General features: G+C 48.3%; 1 protein-coding gene and 1 long non-coding RNA gene across 2 annotated transcripts in view; one reads left to right on the forward strand and one right to left on the reverse strand.

The window, feature by feature from the left end:
- The window catches only part of LOC140482469 (uncharacterized), a 41,259-nt gene extending 22,071 nt beyond the window's left edge, over nucleotides 1-19,188 (reverse strand). The window contains exons 1-2 of the long non-coding RNA XR_011961725.1: nucleotides 19,083-19,188; nucleotides 16,553-16,634 (exon numbers count right to left, since the gene is read on the reverse strand). This is a non-coding gene — a long non-coding RNA (uncharacterized lncRNA). The remainder of the gene's footprint in view (nucleotides 1-16,552; nucleotides 16,635-19,082) is intronic.
- The window catches only part of pnkd (PNKD metallo-beta-lactamase domain containing), a 60,751-nt gene continuing 58,249 nt past the window's right edge, over nucleotides 19,054-21,555 (forward strand). Inside the window, exon 1 of the mRNA XM_072579988.1 lies at nucleotides 19,054-19,225. Coding sequence (XP_072436089.1) covers nucleotides 19,059-19,225 — 167 coding nt within the window. The 5' untranslated portion in view covers nucleotides 19,054-19,058. The remainder of the gene's footprint in view (nucleotides 19,226-21,555) is intronic.

Consider the following 21,555-nt stretch of genomic DNA (forward strand, 5'->3'; position numbering starts at 1 on the left):
CAGCATTGCTTCACCTGAGGCCCACTGAAGATGCTACCTAGTAAGGTTACGAAACATCTGGAAATTAACCTTTCAGCTCAGAGACCAAGCCTACATCCAAAACCTCAACCTGAGCTACAAATCCTCTCAAAACTCTCAAAGCCTTTCAGTTTCTTCTATTATTGAAATTTGCTATTTTTATGGTCCCTCGGTACAATATAACGTTCACAGGGATAGCTCAGGGTTAGAGCCAGAGTAAAGTTCCCTCTACTTTTTTAAACTGAAGGTAAAGTTTTCTCTGCACCTGGCCAACATGATCCTAGAAGAGGACAGCACAGGATTAGATACAGAATAAAGCTCCCTCTACACTGTCCCCATCAGATACTCCCAGGACAGGGACAGCGCGGGGTTAGATACAGAGTAAAGCTCCCTCTACACTGTCCCCATCAGATACTCCCAGGACAGGGACAGCGCGGGGTTAGATACAGAGTAAAGCTCCCTCTACACTGTCCCCATCAGATACTTCCAGGACAGGGACAGCACGGGGTTAGATACAGAATAAAGCTCCCTCTACACTGTCCCCATCAGATACTCCCAGGACAGGGACAGCACGGGGTTAGATACAGAGTAAAGCTCCCTCTACACTGTCCCCATCAGATACTCCCAGGACAGGGACAGCACGGGGTTAGATACAGAATAAAGCTCCCTCTACACTGTCCCTATCAGATACTCACAGGACAGGAACAGCATGGGGTTAGATACAGAGTAAAGCTCCCTGTACACTGTTCCCCCATCAAACACTCCAAGGACAGGGACAGCACAGGGTTAGATACAGAATAAAGCTGATATAAACTGTGATTGGTCTTCAGAACTGGTGCGGTGTAAAGTCCAGCCTTGAATTCTTTTGCTTAATGTTGCCACTTCAATCAACATTTTCAACGCACAATAATTGCCTGCTGAGGTTTGGTAAATCTAGGTGGTTTTGACCTGAAGCTGCTGTTATACAAACAGTGGGAGTGAAGGAAATGCTTTATCTACGCAAGGAGCTAGTTCTTGTCGTTGTGATTTCTGTAGCAGCCCTGCCATCTTGTGGAAAACTGGGGAATGGCGGGTAACTTTCCAACCAGTGACCACCACAAAAATTTCAGAGGGTTAAGATTCTTTGGAGCAAAAGTCAATGATCAGATGTCAGACAGCTTTAGTTGGTACCTCTCAGTCATTCAGACTTCATGGTTAAACTACAAATGAAGTCCACATTGGAGCAAATTACTGCAGAAGCTGGAATCTGTACTAATGTACAGGTCTATATTTCAGCTCTGATGAAGAACCATCTAGGCTTGAAATGTCAGCTTGCTCTCTCTCCATGGATGCTGCCTGACCCACTGTAATCTCTAGCACTTGTTGTTTTCAGTTCATCTTAACTCCATCTATACATTTTGTTCCTTTAACCTTGAACCATGACATAAATCTATCATTTTTTTAAAAATTTCCCATTGACTACTGATTGTTACACAGCAGCTCAAGAGTGAAATTCGACAGAGTGTTAGGAGTCTGAGCAGGTCAGGCAGCATCTGTGCAAAGGACAAACAGAGTTATCAGTGGGTTTGTTTTCAGATGTTTCGTCACCGTGCTCGGTAACATCATCAGTGAGCCTCCAGTAAAGTGCTAGTGTTATGTCCCGCTTTCTATTTGTGTGTCTTGGTCTGTTACGGTGGGTGACATAATTTCCGGTTCTTTTTCTCAGAGGTTGATAAAAGGGGTCCAAATCAATGTGTTTACTGATAGAGTTCCAGTTTGAAAGCCAGGCCTTCAGGAATTTGCTTGAATGTCCCTGTTTAGCCTGTTTTAGGATGGATATGTTGTCCCAGTTGAAGTGGTGTCCTTCTTCATCTGTATGTAAGGGTAGCGATAGTGAGTCATGTCTTTTGGTGGCTAATTAGTATTCATGTATCCTGGTGGCTAGTTTTCTGCCTGTCTGTCCGATGTAGTGTTTGTTACAGTTCTTGCATGGTATTTTGTAAATGACATTCATTTTGTTCGTTGTTTGTATGGAGCCCTTTAGGTTCATCAGCGCTGTTTAAGTGTGTAGGTAGGTCTGTGAGCTACCATGATGCCCAGGGGTCAGAGTAGCCTGGTGCTCATTTCAGAGATATCTTTGACATATGGTATTGTGGCTAGAGTTTCTGGGCACATTGTATCTGCTTGTTGGGGTTTGTTGTTTAGGAATCAGGGGGACTGTGTTTATCGGGTACCCGTTGTTCTTGAATACGCTGTCTAGGCATTTTTCTTCTACTGAGCTGCTTGTAGTTTCTGGGTACTGCAGTGGTCCGTTTAAATAATGTCCTGTTACAGCTCTGGTTGTGGGTGTTGGGATGATTGCTCCTGTAGTTGAGTATCTAGTCTGTGTGTTTGGCTTTCCTGTAGACACTGGGTCTGCAGCTCTCCATTAACTGTTCACTCCACTGACAGGGATGCTGCTGGCCTGCTGAGAAGCGCAGGCACGTTCTGTTTTCTGCTCAGACTCCTAACGCTCTGTCGAATTTCGCTCTTGAGCGGCTGTGTGACAATCAGTAGTCAATGGGAAATGACAATGAATGAGAGATTTATGTCATGGTTCAAGGTTAAAGGAACAAAATAGGTAGATGGAGTTAAGATGAACTGAAAACAAACACATGCGAGAGATCACAGTGGGTCAGGCAGCATCCATGGAGAGAGAGCAAGCTAACGTTTCAAGTCAGGGGAGGGGAGTTATCATTTTAAGCCTGTCCTTCTCTCTCCCTTCACCTCATCACCACTCGATTCCACCAGACTCTATAACCGTGATCTTTATCCCGCAGCACTAAGTCATGCAAGGTGCTGGTGAATATTTCCTCACGGTTAACTGCATCAGTTACAAGGGCATGTTGTGTAAATCACATCATTCAGTTTGTTAACTTCTTCATTTCAGGTTAAGACGAAACAGGTGTTGGCTGTTAATGCTCTGAGTACACAGGGGCTCTCAGAGGGCCGTCTTGTGGTACAATGACAGTGTCCCTACCCTATGAGCCAGAAGGCCTGGGTTCAAATCCCATCTACTCCATTGGTTAGGCCACTGTTGGAATATTGCGTGCAGTTCTGGTCTCCTTCCTATCGGAAAGACGTTGTGAAACTTGAAAGGGTTCAGAAAAGATTTACAAGGATGTTGCCAGGGTTGGAGGATCTGAGCTACAGGGAGAGGCTGGACAGGCTGGGGCTGTTTTCCCTGGAGCGTCGGAGGCTGAGGGGTGACCTTATAGGGGTCTACAAAATTATGAGGGGCGTGGATAGGATAAATAGGCAAAGTCTTTTCCCTGGGGTTGGGGAGTCCAGAACTAGAGGGCATAGGTTTAGGGTGAGAGGGAAAAGATATAAAAGACACCTAAGGAGCAACATTTTCACGCAGAGGGTGGTATGGGTATGGAATGAGCTGCCAGAGGAAGTGGTGGAGGCTGATACAATTGCAACGTTTCAGAGGCATCTGGATGGGTATGTGAATAGGAAGGGTTTGGAGGGATATGGGCCTGGTGCTGGCAGGTGGGACTAGATTGGGTTGGGATATCTGGTCGGCACGGACAGGTTGGACTTAAGGGTCTGTTTCCCTATGCTGTACATCTCTATGACTCTATGACTCTATGAGGTGTGTAATAATATCCCTGAACAGACTGATTAGAAAAATAGGCTTAATAATAATAATAAAAAACACATTGTGGCTTTTGTGCCCACTGCCTGCCCCTCTCCTGCAGTTATGTTCTGTGTCTCGTTACCCACACTCTTGATGAATTAGAGAGATGTGGGCACTGCAGGGGGCACAGATATCTCCCTTTCCAACTCCATTTTAGTTTAGCTCTTTCCTGCTCTCTATCTCACCTTGTGCAGTTTGCATTGTCCTTAATGGCCTTTGCACATAAACCTTTCAGTCACAGAGTCATAGAGATGTACAAAACGGAAATAGACCCTTCGGTCCAAATCATCCATTCTCAAAGATCCATCCCACCCTGGCAATGTTTTTCTACAACCTCTACCATCGGGGAGAAGGTACAGAACCCTGAACACACACACACCAGCCGATTTCAAAATAATTTCTACCCTACTGTTGTTAGAATACTGAATGGATTCACAAACTCTTAACATTCGCCTGTACCTATGTTTTTGTTTTTGCTGCTGTTTACCCATTATTTACTATCTGTGCTACTTAACTCTGTGATCTGCCTGCATTGCTCACATGACAAAGCTTTTCACTGCGCCTTGGTACACGTGATAACAAATTCAATTCAGAATCCAAGGGGATTTTTACAAGTAAAAGAATAACTAGGGAGAGATTAAGGCCCTTGAAAGATCAGCAGGGCTGTCTCTGTGTGGCACCGCGGGAGGCTGGAGAGACCCTAACCATGGAGGAGAAAGATAGGGAAGCTTGGAAACTGGGGGAAGGAAACAGTAAGGTCCACATCACAGACCAGAAAGTGCTGGAGGTCTTAAAATGTATAAAGGTAGATAAATCCCTGGGACCTGATCAAGTGTACCCAAGGAGATTGTGGGAAGCTAGTGAAGAAATTGTGGGGCCCCAGGAGATATTTGTATCATTGACAGCCATGGGTGAGGAGTCGTAGACTGGAGGGTGGTTAATGTTGTGCCATTATGTAAGGAAGGCTGCAGGAAAAAGCCAGGTGACTACAGAGTGGTGAGCCTGACGTCAGCGGTGGGTAAGTTGTTGGAGGGGATTCTGAGAGACAGGATCTCCATGCACTTGGAAACACAAGGACTGATTCGGGACAGTCAACATAACTTTGTGCATGGGAAATCATGCCTCACAAATTTGACTGAGTTTGTTGAAGAGGTGACCAAGAGGATAGATGAAAGCAGTACAGTAATGTTGGAGATAGTGAGGATTGCAGATGCTGGAAAGTCAGAGTCCTGCTGAAGGGTCCTGCCTAAAATGTCATCTCTCCTGATGCTGCTTTTTCCAGGGCAGTAGATACTATCTACATGGACTTTAGATTAGATTCCCTACAGTGTGGAAACAGGCCCTTCGGCCCAACCAGTCCACACCAACCCTCCGAAGAGTAACCCACCCAGACCCATTTCCCTCTGACTAATGCACCTAACACTATGGGTAATTTAGCGTGGCCACCTAAACTGCACATCTTTATGTGCTGTGGGAGGAAACCAGAGCAAACGCACACAGACACAGGGAGAACGTGCAAACTCCACAGAGACAGTCGCCCGAGGCTGGAATTGAACCTGGGACCCTGGTGCTGTGAGACAGCAGCGCTAACCACTGAGCCACCCACACCTTCGACAAGGTTCTGCATGGTAGACTAATTAGTTAGGTTAGGTCACATGGAATACAGGGATAACTAGCCAAATGGATACAAACTTGGCTGGTTAAGAGGCAGAGGGTGGTGCGAGAGGGTTGTTGTTCAGGCTGGAGGCCTGTGACCAGTGGTGTGCCACAAGGATCAGTGCTGGGTCCACTGATGTTCATCATTTATATAAACAATTTGGATGAGAATATAGAAAGTTTGGTTAGTAAGTTTGTGGATGATACCAAAATTGGTGGTACAGTGGACAGTGAAGAAGGTTACCTTGGAGTATAACAGGATCTTGATAAACTGTATAAATGAGTGGGGAGGCCATTCAGCCCCTCTAGGCTGTTTGGCTGCATAAGTCAAGCATGACTGATCTATACCTTCTATTTAACTTCAGAATTTCAATGAATTTACCTCATAAAAGCAAAGTTAATTTCAAAAAGAAAGCCAGGGCTCTTGTAAAATAAGGTATGGAGGCACATTGGTAGTGTCCCTACCACTGGAGTGGGAGGGCTGGGGCTGTACAAGTCCTGTCTGCCTAGGAGTTGTCTCATACAGGGGTAAAGGAATTTAATAATCAATGGTGCCATTATCACACTAGGGTTCTTGTTTTGTGGTGCATGGGTAGCTTCCTATCTCTGAGCTGGAGGTCCTGGGTTCAACTCTCTCCTGCTCCAGAGATGTAGTGCAATCATAGAATCCCTCCAGTGCAGAGGGAGGCCACTTGGCCCATCGGGTCTACACCAACCCTCCAAACAGTATCCCACTCAGACCCAGCTCCCTACCCCATAGCCGTAACCCTGCATTTCCCAAAGCCAACCCACCTAAGCGACTAATCCCTGGACACTCTGGGCAATTTAGCACAGCAATCGACCGAATCTGCACATCTTCGGAGTATCGTTTCTGAACAGGTTGATTAGAAAATATCCAACATGGCTCTTGTATTCAGTGCGGAGGGGAGTGAGTGCATCAGGGGATCTCCTCCTGAGCATGGCCAAAGTGACCATTAACAGGTCCAGGCAGCAGGCCCAGGATACCAACTGTCTGTCAATCTTTAACAGCTACATTAGTGCCTGTGTGTCCTTCGAGAGGGAGTGCACAGTGCTTACCAATACTCCCAATGCCTTTAGAGAGAGAGACAGACAGACAGAAGGAGACAGACAGAGAGAGAGAGAGAGAGATGTGCTTTGTCTTTGCATCCAACACCATTTTGTTTGAGCCCCTTCCATCCCTGCCTAACTCTCCTTCACCTCTAGTGTTGCTGCATTCCCCTAAATTGGCTCTGCATGTAATTTGAACAGTTGGAGAATGTGTCTGATTTACCGGTGGAGGGGTTACTAGATGAAAAATACCATGGGTGATCTGTTAATGGAAATGAAACCCATATAGGGAACCAATCACTTGAGACCTTCAGGTTAAACTCACCACCAATTGTCTGTCTGTCTGTCTGTCTCTCTCTCTCTCTCTCTCTCTCTCTCTCTCTCTCTCTGTCTCTCTCAAACGATAGAGTGGTCCTCTGAAACTATAGCGATTTTACCCTCACTAAAGATTTTGCTAAATACATACATATCGGGAATATAGACCAACATTAGTATAGGGGTGTGAGAGAAATGCGAGGGACATGGGTTCAATACCCCAGTGTGAGCGGCTGGTTGCTGTGTGTAAACACAGTTGGGATCTTGTGGTGCAGCAGTAGTGTCCCTAACTCTGAGCCTGTAAGGTTCAATTGAATTGAATTTGTTATCATGTGTACCAAGGCACAGTGAAAAGCTTTGTCTTGTGATCAATACAGGCAGATCACAGGGTTAAGTAGCATAGATAGTAAATAATAGGGAAACAGCAGCAAAAACAAAAACACAGGTACAGGCGAATGTTAAGAGTTTGTGAGTCCATTCAGTACTCAGGGTAGAAACTGTTGTGAAACCAACTGGTGCGTGTGTTCAGGCTCCTGTACCTTCTCCCCGACGGTAGAGGTTATAGAAAAACATTGCCAGGGTGGGATGGATCTTTGAGAATACTGGCGGCCTTTCCTTGACAGCGGGCCTGGTAGATGGATTCTATAGATGGGAGGTTGGCCTTTGTGATTGTCCGGGCCGAGTTCACCACACTCTGTAACTGTCTCTGATCTTGAATGGTACAGGTGTCATAGTGATACATCCAGACAGAATGCTCTCGATGGCGCACCTATAAAAGTTGGTAAGGGTATTCACCATCATGCCAAATTTCCTCAGCTGCCTGAGGAAGAAGAGATGTTGTTGGGCCTTTGTAACCAGTGCGTCCACATGAAGAGTCCAAGAAAGCTTGTTACCCATCTCCTCCACACGTGTGTCAGAACATCTCTGGACAGGTTGTTAGAAAATGTCCATGCATACAGGGAGCAGCGGAAACACTGGGTCTTGGATGAGAGGAGTGAGACTGTGGAAGTTGACAGATTTTCTCCAGGCAATATTTATAAAACAGAAAGCTTTGGGGAAACTCAGCAGGTCTGGCAGTACCTTCAGAGAAAGAGCCTCAGCTTGTCCAGCCTCTCCCTGTAGCTCAAATCCTCCAACCCTGGCAACACCCTTGTAAATCTTTTCTGAACCCTTTCAAGTTTCACAACATCTTTCCGATAGGAGGGAAACCAGAATTGCACGCAATATTCCAACAGTGGCCGAACCAATGTCCTGTACAGCCACAACATGACCTCCCAACGCTGCAGGCAGGCAGACAGGTAGACAGGCAGATAGACAGGCAGGCAGACAGGCAGGCAGACAGATAGACAGGCAGGCAGACAGGCAGACAGACAGGCAGACAGACAGATAGACAGGCAGGCAGACAGGCAGGCAGACAGATAGACAGGCAGGCAGACAGATTGACAGGCAGGCAGACATATTGACAGGCAGGCAGACAGGCAGGCAGACAGGCAGACAGACAGATAGACAGGCAGATAGACAGGCAGGCAGACAGAGAGACAGGTAGACAGGCAGGCAGACAGGCAGGCAGACAGGCAGGCAGGCAGGCAGACAGGCAGGCAGGCAGACAGGCAGGCAGACAGACAGATAGACAGGCAGACAGGCAGGCAGACAGGCAGACAGACAGGCAGAGAGACAGACATGCAGACAGACAGGCAGACAGGCAGGCAGACAAGCAGACAGGCAGACAGGCAGGCAGGCAGGCAGGCAGACAGATAGACAGACATGCAGACAGACAGGCAGACAGGCAGACAGACAGGCAGAGAGACAGACATGCAGACAGGCAGGCAGACAGGCAGACAGGCAGGCAGACAGACAGACAGGCAGACAGGCAGGCAGGCAGGCAGGCAGGCAGACAGATAGACAGACATGCAGACAGACAGGCAGACAGACAGACAGGCAGACAGACAGGCAGGCAGACAGGCAGACAGACAGGCAGAGAGACAGACATGCAGACAGACAGGCAGACAGACAGGCAGGCAGGCAGACAGGCAGACAGACAGACAGGCAGACAGACAGATAGACAGGCAGGCAGACAGGCAGACAGACAGATAGACAGGCAGACAGGCAGATAGACAGGCAGGCAGACAGGCAGGCGGGCAGATAGACAGGCAGGCAGACAGACAGGCAGACAGGCAGGCAGACAGATAGACAGGCAGGCACACAGGCAGGCAGACAGACAGATAGACAGGCAGGCAGGCAGGCAGAGAGACAGACATGCAGACAGACAGGCAGACAGGCAGGCAGACAGGCAGACAGGCAGGCAGGCAGGCAGACAGATAGACAGACATGCAGACAGACAGGCAGACAGGCAGACAGACAGACATGCAGACAGGCAGGCAGACAGGCAGACAGGCAGGCAGACAGACAGACAGGCAGACAGGCAGGCAGGCAGGCAGGCAGGCAGACAGATAGACAGACATGCAGACAGACAGGCAGGCAGACAGACAGGCAGACAGACAGGCAGGCAGACAGGCAGACAGACAGGCAGAGAGACAGACATGCAGACAGACAGGCAGACAGACAGACAGGCAGGCAGACAGGCAGACAGACAGACAGGCAGACAGACAGATAGACAGGCAGGCAGACAGGCAGACAGACAGATAGACAGGCAGACAGGCAGATAGACAGGCAGGCAGACAGGCAGGCGGGCAGATAGACAGGCAGGCAGACAGACAGGCAGACAGACAGATAGACAGGCAGGCACACAGGCAGGCAGACAGACAGGCAGACAGACAGACAGGCAGACAGACAGGCAGGCAGACAGGCAGACAGACAGGCAGAGAGACAGACATGCAGACAGACAGGCAGACAGACAGACAGGCAGGCAGACAGGCAGACAGACAGACAGGCAGACAGACAGATAGACAGGCAGGCAGACAGGCAGACAGACAGATAGACAGGCAGACAGGCAGATAGACAGGCAGGCAGGCAAGCAGGCAGGCAGACAGACAGGCAGACAGGCAGACAGGCAGGCAGACAGGCAGATAGACAGGCAGACAGACAGATAGACAGGCAGGCAGACAGGCAGGCAGACAGATAGACAGGCAGGCAGACAGACAGGCAGACAGGCAGACAGACAGATAGACAGGCAGGCACACAGGCAGGCAGACAGACAGATAGACAGGCAGGCAGACAGGCAGATAGACAGGCAGGCAGACAGGCAGATAGACAGGCAGACAGACAGATAGACAGGCAGGCAGACAGGCAGGCAGACAGATAGACAGGCAGACAGACAGATAGACAGGCAGGCAGACAGGCAGGCAGACAGGCAGGCAGGCAGGCAGGCAGATAGACAGGCAGACAGGCAGGCAGACAGATAGACAGGCAGGCAGACAGGCAGACAGGCAGGCAGGCAGACAGGCAGACAGACAGGCAGACAGATAGGCAGGCAGGCAGACAGGCAGATAGACAGACAGATAGACAGGCAGGCAGACAGGCAGATAGACAGACAGATAGACAGGCAGACAGGCATGCAGACAGGCAGGCAGACAGATAGACAGAAAGGCAGACAGGCAGGCAAGCAGGCAGGCGGACAGACAGACAGACAGGCAGATAGACAGGCAGACAGGCAGGCAGGCAGATAGACAGGCAGGCAGACAGACAGGCAGACAGGCAGGCAGACAGGCAGACAGACAGATAGACAGGCAGGCAGACAGGCAGGCAGGCAGGCAGACAGACAGGCAGACAGGCAGACAGACAGGCAGGCAGGCAAGCAGACAGACAGACAGGCAGGCAGACAGGCAGATAGACAGACAGATAGGCAGGCAGGCAGGCAGACAGACAGATAGACAGGCAGGCAGACAGGCAGGCAAGCAGGCAGGCAGGCAGACAGACAGACAGGCAGACAGACAGATAGACAGGCAGGCAGACAGGCAGATAGACAGGCAGACAGACAGATAGACAGGCAGGCAGACAGGCAGATAGACAGGCAGGCAGACAGGCAGACAGGCAGACAGGCAGGCAGGCAGCCAGATAGGCAGGCAGACAGGCAGACAGACAGGCAGACAGGCAGGCAGACAGATAGATAGGCAGGCAGACAGACAGATAGACAGGCAGACAGACAGATAGACAGGCAGGCGGGCAGATAGACAGGCGGGCAGATAGACTGGCAGGCAGACAGACAGGCAGACAGGCAGGCAGACAGGCAGACAGACAGATAGACAGGCAGACAGGCAGGCAGGCAGATAGACAGGCAAGCAGACAGACAGGCAGACAGACAGATAGGCAGGCAGGCAGACAGGCAGATACACAGACAGATAGACAGGCAGGCAGACAGGCAGACAGACAGATAGACAGGCAGGCAGACAGGCAGACAGACAGATAGACAGGCAGGCAGACAAGCAGGCAGACAGACAGGCAGGCAGGCAGATAGGCAGGCAGACAGGCAGACAGACAGATAGACAGGCAGGCAGACAGATAGACAGGCAGACAGACAGATAGACAGGCAGGTGGGCAGATAGACAGGCGGGCAGATAGACTGGCAGGCAGACAGACAGGCAGACAGGCAGGCAGACAGGCAGGCAGACAGGCAGACAGACAGATAGACAGGCACAGACAGATAGACAGGCAGGCAGATAGACAGGCAGGCAGACAGACAGGCAGACAGACAGATAGGCAGGCAGGCAGACAGGCAGATACACAGACAGATAGACAGGCAGGCAGACAGGCAGACAGACAGATAGACAGGCAGGCAGACAGGCAGGCAGACAGGCAGACAGACAGATGGACAGGCAGGCAGACAGGCAGGCAAGCAGGCAGGCAGGCCGACAGACAGACAGACAGGCAGATAGACAGGCAGGCAGACAGGCAGATAGACAGGTAGACAGACAGATAGACAGGCAGGCAGGCAGATAGACAGGCAGGCAGACAGGCAGGCAGACAGACAGATAGACAGGCAGGCAGACAGGCAGGCAGACAGACAGATAGACAGGCAAGCAGTCAGTCAGACAGGCAGGCAGACAGGCAGGGAGAGTATCGTTGTCATTTGTAATTGGCACCTGGTCCACAAATAAATCAGCTTCCTTTATAAACACTCTATTTTGACTCCACATTGCTGGAACCCACAGATATGCCAACACGTTTCACAATAAGTATCAAATTGCTTACTTACAAACATACAGCCATCTTTATAAATCCCTGGTTTCAAACTGTTCTTTCTCATTTCCGCCCACAGTTTTTAAAAGCATAAGAATAAAAAGAGATGACCTTAATGAAAGTTAGATTATAGTTGGGCACCTGTTTTTGACCAGGGCAGACAATGGGCCGAAGGGCCTTTCTCTGTGCTGCAGACATGTTCTTCAGTTGTTTCATAATTAGTTTGGCATGGAATTTATTTTTTTAAAAATGGGGAATATGGGAACAGCTGAAGGTTGTAAGCGTGACACAACAACTGTGTGTGACGCAGAAGAAATAAAACACATTTTAATTCTTTCATTAATTTTGGGGGGCATCTTCTCAAAAATTGCAATTAAAAGGAAAAGAGGGGAGACTTTCAAAGGTGCGAGAAGAGGGAAGTGTGTTATGTGAAAAAAATCATTGAAAGTGGCTGGGCCGATTAAAAATATGAGCAGAAATCCTGTGATTTCACTCTATTTACATGTGAGGAAAAAGGAAGAAAAAAAGAGTTTGTTGTCTCTAGCCATCTCCATCTTAAAGAAACATGATTACAAAGGTCGCTTGTGAATCATGTGAGCCAAAAAAACCTTACAGCAAGAGTTAATAATGGGACATTTTCAGGTCAATTATCTTCAGCTGATCGTTGTTATCTGGCTGCTGTAAATCTTATTGGGCTCCCTTACAGAGGGAGGCAATATTGTGGTTATTCCACTGAAATGGGAAATCCTGAGGACGAGATTGTCATACTAAGAGCAGGGGTTTAAATCTGCTACCAAGCTGGTGGGATTTAATTTCAATTAATCCATCTGGAATTGGAAGCTAGTCTTAATAATGGTGACCATGACAACTATGAACAATCACCAAAATGGTCCATGTGGTTCATCAGCTCTCATTACGGAAGGAAATCTGCCATTCTTACCAGGTTTTAGCTCTACATGAAAAAGTAACAAAGAAGATTGATGAGGGCAGAGCAGTAGATGTGATCTATATGGACTTCAGTAAGGCGTTCCACAAGGTTCCCCATGGGAGACTGATTAGCAAGGTTAGATCTCATGGAATACAGGGAGAACTAGCCATTTGGATATAGAACTGGCTCAAAGGTAGAAGACAGAGGGTGGGGGGAGGGGGGGGGGGGGGTGGTGGAGGATTGTTTTTCAGACTGGAGGCCTGTGGCCAGTGGTGCGCCACAAGGATTAGTGCTGGGTCCACTGCTTTTTGTCATTTATATAAATGATTTGGATGTGAACATAGGAGGTATGGTTAGTAAGTTTGTAGATGACACCAAAATTGGAAGTGTAGTGGACAGCAAAGAAGGTTACTTCAGATTACAACAGGATCTTGATCAGATGGGCCAATGGGTGGGAAGTGGCAGATGGAGTTTGATCTAGATAATGTGAGGTGCTGCATTTTGGAAAGGCAAATTAGGGCAGGATTTATACACTTCATGGTAAGGACCTGGACATGTTTCTAAACAAAGAAACCTTGGAGTGCAGGTTCATAGTACTTTGAAAGTGGCCACAGGTAGATAGAAGAAGGCGTTTGGTATGCTTTCCTTTATTGGCCAGAGTATTGAGTACAGGAGTTGGGAGGTCATGTTGCAGCTATACAGGACATTTGTTATGCCACTGTTGGAATATTGCATGCAATTCTGGTCTCCTTCCTATCGGAAGGATATTGTGAAACTTGAAAGTGGTCCGAAAAGATTTACAAGGATGTTGAGCTATTGGGGCAGGCTGAATACGTCAGAGGCTGAGGGGTGATGTTATAGAGGTTTATAAAAATCATGAGGGGCATGGATAGGGTAAATAGACAAAGTCCCTTCCCTGGGGTGGGGCAGTCGAGAACAAGCTGGCATAGATTTAGGGTGAGAGGGGAAGATTTAAAAGGGACCTAAGGGGCAACGTTTTCACGCAGAAGGTGGTGCACATATGGAATGAGGGAGTGGTGGAGGCTGGTATAATCATAGCATTTAAAAGGCACCTGGACGGGTACATGAACAGGAAGTGTTTGGGGGATAAGGGCCAAGTGCTGGCAAACGAGAATAGATTAGCTTAGGATATCTGGGTGGCGTAGGCGATTTGCACCGAAGGGTTTGTTTCCGTGCTGTACATCTCTATGACTCTATGACTCCAAGTCAATACACCGATGTGGTTGACTCTGAAATGGCCCAAGTAAATCACTTGACTCACGGCCTTGATTCCCCTACTGATCAAGAATCTGTCTATCTCAGCCCTTAAACAGACTGGGGTCTTATTGGGTTCTAATCCCCTCAATTTCCTCAAAGCCATTTCTTGACTAATAAAGATTTTCTAAAAACAAAACATGTTTCTCACATCTCCTTCACATCCCTTTTTACCTTAAACCTATGTCTCCTAGTAATTGACATTTCTACCCTGGGGGGAAAAAAACTACAACTCTCCATTTGATCTGTGCCTCTCACAATTTTGTAAACTTCTATTAGATTGATCCTCATCCTTTGTTAAAACAAACCCAAATTTGTCCAACCTCTCCTCATAGATAATTCCCTCCAAACTCATGCAATGTGGTTGGTTAAGGTGAGAGGGGAGAGATACAAAAGGGCCCAGAGGGACAACTTTTTTCACCACAGAAGGTGGTGAATGTCTGGCACGGGCTGCCTGGTGGAAGCGAGTACAATTGTGTCAATTAAGAATTGTTCATGTGGGTGCATGGGTGGGGTACGTATGGATGGATACGGACCAAACGCAGGCAAGTGGGACTTAGACGAATTGTGAAAATTGGGTGCCATGGACAAGTTGGGCTGAAGGGCCCGCTTTTATGCTATAAACTCCTATGACTCTACCCCCACAGCATTCTGGGGCAACAAGTTCCAAAGACTCATAACCCTCAGAGAGAGGATGGCTCAATGGTTAGCACTGCTGCCTCACAGCACCAGGGACCTGGGTTCAATTCTAGCCTCAGGTCACTGTCTGTGTGGAGTTTGCACGTTTGCCCCGTGTCTGCGGGGGTTTCCTCCGGGTGCTCTGGTTTCTTCCTACAGTCCAAACATGTGCAGGTTCAGTGGATTGGCCATGGGAAATTGCCCTTGGTGTTCAGGGGTGTGTAGGTTAGGTGCATTAGGCTGGGGAAATGTAGAGGGGTGTTACTACTTGGAGGGTCAGTGTGGACTTGTTGGGCCAAATAGCCTGCCCCCATACTATAGGGATTCAAATATCAGAAGAAATTCTTCCTCATCTAAGTTTTAAATTTGCATCCCTTTATTCTGAGACTATGCCCTCTGGCTCTAGACTCTCCCATGAGAGGAAGCATCCTCTCAGCATTCACTGTCAAGCCCATTAAGAATCCTGAATGGATCAATGAGATCACCTCTCAATCTTCTAAGCCAAGTCCCAATCTGTCTAGCCTTTGCTCATTGCCTTTGCTCAACCCTCCATATCAGAGAACATTCAAGTGAACTCTCACTGAACTCTGAAATAACATATCTTTCTAAATAAAGGGACCAAAACTCCTTACTGTAATCTATATGAGTTCTCACCAGCAGTTTGTACAGTTACGATAAAACGTCCCTACTCTTATACCCTTGAAAGAAGGACCAACATTCCACCAGCCTTTCTGAATACCTGCTGCAACTATGTGCAAACTTTGGGTGTTTGGGTTAGCTTAGTTAGTTGAACAGCTGGTTAGTGATACCAACAATAGGGGTTCAATTCCCACACCAGTTGAGGTTATCATAAATAACTTTCCTTCTCAACTTCTCCCCTCGCCTGAGCTGCAGCAACCCTCAGGTTAAACCATCACCAGTTGTCTGTCTCTAATGAGAGGGGCAACTTTACCCTCATGCCACCTTTCTGCAGTTTTTCTTCACTTAAGTAACACTCTGTCCCTTTGCTCTTCCTTCCAAAATGAATTACTTCACATTTTCTCACATTATTCTCAATTTGCCAGTTTTGCATGACTTACTGAACCTGTCGATATTGCCCTGCCAACTGTATCCCTCTCCCTCTCGTTGCCTGTGATATGGAGGGGCTAGTGTTGGACTGCGATGGTAAAAGTCAGAAGTCACATGACACCAGGTTATAGTCCAACAGGTTTATTTGAGATCACAAGCTTTTGGAGCATAGCGCCTTCATCAAGTGAAGTAAGAGAGAAGCACACAAACACAGAATTTATAAAGTTAAAAATCACACAACAACAGGTTATAGTCCAACAGGTTTAGCTGGAAGCACTAGCTTTGGGAGCGTTGCTCCTTCATCAGGTGGTTGTGCTTCCAAAAGCTAGTGCTTCCAATTAAACCTGTTGGACTATAACCTGGTGTTGTGTGATTTTTAACTTTGTACACCCCAGCCCAACACCGGCATCTCCAAATCATGACAGATTTTATAGGCAGACAGATTAAGAGCAGAGAGATCAAAAGATCATACAGATATTGTGAATGAAGTGTCAACAAGTCTCTGCAGATGATCAAAAGTGTCAGATGGTGTGAGTAAAGTGTCAACAGCTAAATAGGGAGAGGAATGGCCTAGTGGTATTATCACTGAACAATTAATCCAGAGACCCAGGTAATGTTCTGGCGGAATTTGAATTCAATAAAGAATCTGGATTTAAGCGTCTGATGATGACCACAAATCCATTGCTGATTGTTGGAAAAACCCATCTGGTTCACTAATATCCTTTAAGGAAGGAAACTGCCACCCTTACCTGGTCTGGATTACGTGTAACTCCAGCATATGTGGTTGGCTCTCAACTGTCCTTAATACTGCCTGGCCAGAGACACCCTCATCTGATGAATGAATAAAAAAAAGGCGAATGGATGACTTACAATCCGATTAAATGAGGCAGAGAGATAATTACAAAAAATTAAAAATAAGGTGGTGCTGGAGACAAACCAGAGAAGCAGGAAGCTGGAAGAGCACAGCAAGTCAGGCAGCATCAGGAGGCGGAGAAGAAAACATTTCAGGGAAAACCCTTCTTTAGGAATGGGGGTGTGGGTAAGGGGAGCTGCAGATGAAGGGAGAGGGCGGAGGGTTATGGATGAGTAATGGGTTAGTGACAAGTAGTGGGTATGACCCAGTTGGTCAATGGAAGGATGAATCCAATTGGTAGCTGGAAGGAAGGTTTTGTCAGAGAAGATGGAGGGGGAGGGGCTGGGAAGCGAACCGGGGATAGGTGGTAAGATTATTTGAAATTGGAGAACATAGAACTTAGAACAGAGAACAATACAGTGCAGAACGGGCCCTTCGGCCCTCGATGTTGGCTGACCTGTGGATTTTTCTCAGCTCGTCCCCCTACACTATCCCAAAATCATCCATGAACTTATCTAAGGATTGTTTAAATGTCCCTAATGTGGCTAAGTTGACTACCTTAGCAGGTATGGCATTCCACGCCCATACCACTCTCTGTGTAAAGAAGCTGCCTCTGACATCTGTCTTAAATCTATCACCCCTTAATTTGTAGTTATGCCCCCTCGTACAAGCTGACGTCATCATCCTAGGAAAAAGACTTTCACTGTCTACCCAATCTAATCCTCCGATCATCTGGTATGTCCCTATAAAATCCCCCCTTAGTCTTCTTCGTTCCAATGAGAAAAGACCCAAGTCTCTCAGCCTTTCCTCATAAGACCTTCCCTCCAGACCAGGCAACATCCTGGTAAATCTCCTCTGCACCTTTTCCAATGCTTTTAGATTAGATTACTTCGTGTGGAAACAGGCCCTTCGGCCCAACAAGTCCACACCGACCCACCGAAGCGCAACCCACCCAGACCCATTCCCCTACATTTACCCCTTCACCTAACACTACAGGCAATTTAACTTGGCCAATTCACCTAACCTGCACATTTTTGGACTGTGGGAGGAAACCGGAGCACCCGGAGGAAACCAACGCAGACACAGGGAGAACGTGCAAACTCCACACAGAGAGTCGCCTGAGGCGGGAATTGAACCCGGGTCTCTGGCGCTGTGAGGCAGCAGTGCTAACCACTGTGCCACCATGCCACCCACATCCTTTTTGTAATGGGGCACCAGAAAAGTGTGGCTGCACTTGGTGTGGTGTGGTGTGAACTCACCACTCAGACCCTTTCCCCATCCATAACTCTCCCCTCCCCTTTATCTGCAGCTCCCACTACCCCCAGCCCCTGTCCTGAAGAAGGGTTACACCTGAAACATTGACTTCTCTACCTCCTGATGCTGCCTGGCTTGCTGTGCTCCTCCAGCCTCCTGCTTGTCTACCTTGGACTCCAGCATCTGCAGTTGGAGACATACTAAATGACCTGAATAACATGATAGGTTTAAGAGTTGAAAATGTGTTGCTGGAAAAGCGCAGCAGGTCAGGCAGCATCCATGGAGCAGGAGAATCGACGTTTCGGGCATGAGCCCTTCTTCAGGAATGAGGAAAGTGTAAAAACAATGACTGCAGATGCTGGAAACCAGATTCTGGATTAGTGGTGCTGGAAGAGCACAGCAGTTCAGGCAGCATCCGAGGAGCAGTAAAAACGACGTTTCGGGCAAAAGTTTGCCCGAAACGTCGATTTCGAAGCTACTTGGATGCTGCCTGAACTGCTGTGCTCTTCCAGCATCACTAATCCAGAATGAGGAAAGTGTGCCTGAGGGTGCATGCCTGAGGGTCTATCCAAACACAAGCAATCTAAAACTGTACAAACTAATTAAGGTAGAGAGATTATAACAATTGATCAAGGTGATGGTGTTAGCACAGGCCAGTAAGGAAAGTTTTACAGATACAGAACATTGTGGTGGGTCATATGCAAAGCAACATGAACCCAGGATCACTGCTGGGACCATCTTCATGGGTGTGGAACTGGGCTATCATGTTCTGCTCGTTGGATGCTGCCTGAACTGCTGTGCTCTTCCAGCACTGCTAATCCAGTATCAGTTTCTGCTCCGCGATTCTGCTGGTGAGGATTTTAGCGACACTTCCTCAGTCGAGCTGTCAATCATCGGGGGAACCCCGCCCCGCCGGCTGGGGGCGGGGTCACACCGCACAGGCTGTCAATCAATTCCTGGCCCCGCTCCCACAATGGGGCGTGGTCGAGATACCGTCGCCGCCCCCACCTGCTCCTTATTTGGAGACGGGGGGGCGGGTATTCGCTGGCGGTTTGTTGGGTGGTGCTGCCAATCAGGTGAGGCGCCGCCCCCTCCACGCCATACAAGGCGGGTGAAGGGGCGGGGTTCCGGGGTGCGCGTGCGCAGTGATGCTGAGCCAGGCGCTAACTTACGGCCTGGCGGGGCTGGCGCTCGGGGTTCCGTTGTTGCTGTTAGTGTTGGTTTCGTTGGGGTGGCCGGCCGCTGGTTTTCGCTGCTGGCTGGGCTTTCCGAGGCGGCTGATGGCTCGCACCGAGAAGCCGCTGTTTAGGATCGCGTAAGTGGCTTGTCCGGTCGTGGCATGGTGCTGTGGTATTGGGGGGGGGGGGGGGGGGGAAGGTGAGGTGAAGGGGAGCCTCACTGATGATGGCGGGCGGCCCCCTACCTCTGGAGGGCAACGGTCGGCGGGAGTTGTGCGCAGGCGCGGGCCCGTGGAGCGCGAGCGTGTCAATCAAACCGAAAGCTGTCAATCAAACGCCACCTGTCAATCAATGCCCCTTTGCAAAGCAATCTCCCTCTGATCTGCTGCTGCTGCATATGCCGCCGCGGTATCTGGCAGCCCATGCAAATACTTCTTTCCCCCCACCCATCGTGCGTGCGGAGCTCGGTGCAATGCAAATCTAATGTGGCCCTATCCAAAACTGGTGCACCCTTTGAACTAAGCCAAATTGACAACACCGCAGAGCGGTCCATGGGCTCGGAATGAATTAGCCTTATTGTCACTTATTCTGCTATGCCATCCAATGAACTTGTAAGAACGTAAGATGTAAGAGCAGAATTTGGCCAATCGGCTCATCAATTCTGCTCTACCATTTGGCGAAATCAGTGAAGAGAAAGGACATAAGAGAATTAGGTTTCTTCAGATGTTCCTCCACTCAGTGAGATCGCAAGAACATAAGGAAGGTTCAAGAGGGACATAAGGCTAAACAATGGAAAATAGAACTAGGTAAAAACAATGACTGCAGATGCTGGAAATCAGGTTCTGGATTAGTGGTGCTGGAAGAGCACAGCAGTTCAAGCAGCATCCGAGGAGCAGGAAAATCGACGTTTTGGGCAAAAGGGCTTTCGCCCGAAATGTCGATTTTACTGCTCCTTGGATGCTGCCTGAACTGCTGTGCTCTTCCAGCACCACTATTCCGGAAAATAGAACTACCTATATGCAAAAAAGCCGCAGAATTGGTTAGCACTGCTGCCTCACAGCGCCAGAGACCCGGGTACAATTCCCGCCTCAGGCGACTGTCTGTGTGGAGTTTGCACATTCTCCCCGTGTCTGTGTGGGTTTCCTCCGGGTGCTCCGGTTTCCTCCCACAGTCCAAAAAAATGTGCAGGTTAAGTGAATTGGCCATGCTAAATTGTCCGTAGTGTTAGGTGAAGGGGTAAATGTAGGGGAATGGGTCTGGGTGGGTTGCGCTTTGGCGGGTTGGTGTGGACTTGTTGGGCCAGGGCCTGTTTCCATGCTGTAAGTAATCTAATCTAATTGGACCATTTAGCCTGTTCATTCAATGAGATTGGAAAGCCATAAGAAGTAGGAGCTGAAGTAGGCTGTTGATTCCATTGTCTCATTCATTTGAGATCATAAAATCATAGAACATTGGATGTAAGATCAGTAGTAATCTATCCAGTCTGCTCACCTCCCTGCCTTTTCTGCAAAACCTTCTTTACTTTTGCTGGTTAGAAATCTGTCAGCTTTTGATTCTGCTTAATGACACTCTGTGGTAAAGATTTCCTGCATTCATTACCATCCCAAGAGAAAGAAAATCTTCATCTGTGTTTTAAATGAGCAACTATTTTCTCCAAGGTATACCCTCTGATCCAACACTCTCTGAATCTGCACTGTCGATCCTTCTAAGAATCTGAAATATTTCCATAAAGTCTCTTCTCATTCTCCTCAATGATTACAGGCCCAAACAACTCACATTCTTCTGCACAGAAACAGACCCTTCGGTCCAACTCATCCATGCAGACCAAGTTTCCCAAACCGAGGTAGTCCTATTTGCCTTTGTTTAGCTCATATCCCTCTTGACCTTTCCTTATTTATGACTCTTAAGAAACTCCTTCCATACTTGGGAAAAACCAGTTATTCTTTTCCAGACTGCCTCCAGTGTTTTCTATAAGTGGAGCAAAACTGTATTCTAGGTGTGGTCTGATGTACTTTGAATTGTTTTAGCAAGACCTCCCTTTCTTCTACTCTGTTCTCTTGAAATAAAGACCAGCATTCCAATTTCTCCAGCTTCCTCATTTCCCCCTCCCATCTCAGTCCCAACCCTCGGACTCAGCACCGCCGTCTTGACCTGCAATCTTCTTCCTGACCTCTCTGCCCCCACCCCCTCTCCAGCCTATCACCCTCACTTTAACCTCCTTCCACATATCGTATTCCCAACGCCCCTCCCCCAAGTCCCTCCTCCCTGCCTTTTATCTTAGCCTGCTTGGCACACCCTCCTCATCCCTGAAGAAGGGCTTATGCCCAAAACGTCGATTCTCCTGCTCCTTGGATGCTGCCTGACCTGCTGCGCTTTTCCAGCAACACATTTCTAAGCTCTGATCTCCAGCATCTTCAGTCCTCACTTTCTCCTAGTTGATTTTAACCTACTGCGAATCCTCTTGCAA

Source organism: Chiloscyllium punctatum, chromosome 10, assembly GCF_047496795.1.
Source record: "Chiloscyllium punctatum isolate Juve2018m chromosome 10, sChiPun1.3, whole genome shotgun sequence".
NCBI lineage: Eukaryota > Metazoa > Chordata > Chondrichthyes > Orectolobiformes > Hemiscylliidae > Chiloscyllium > Chiloscyllium punctatum.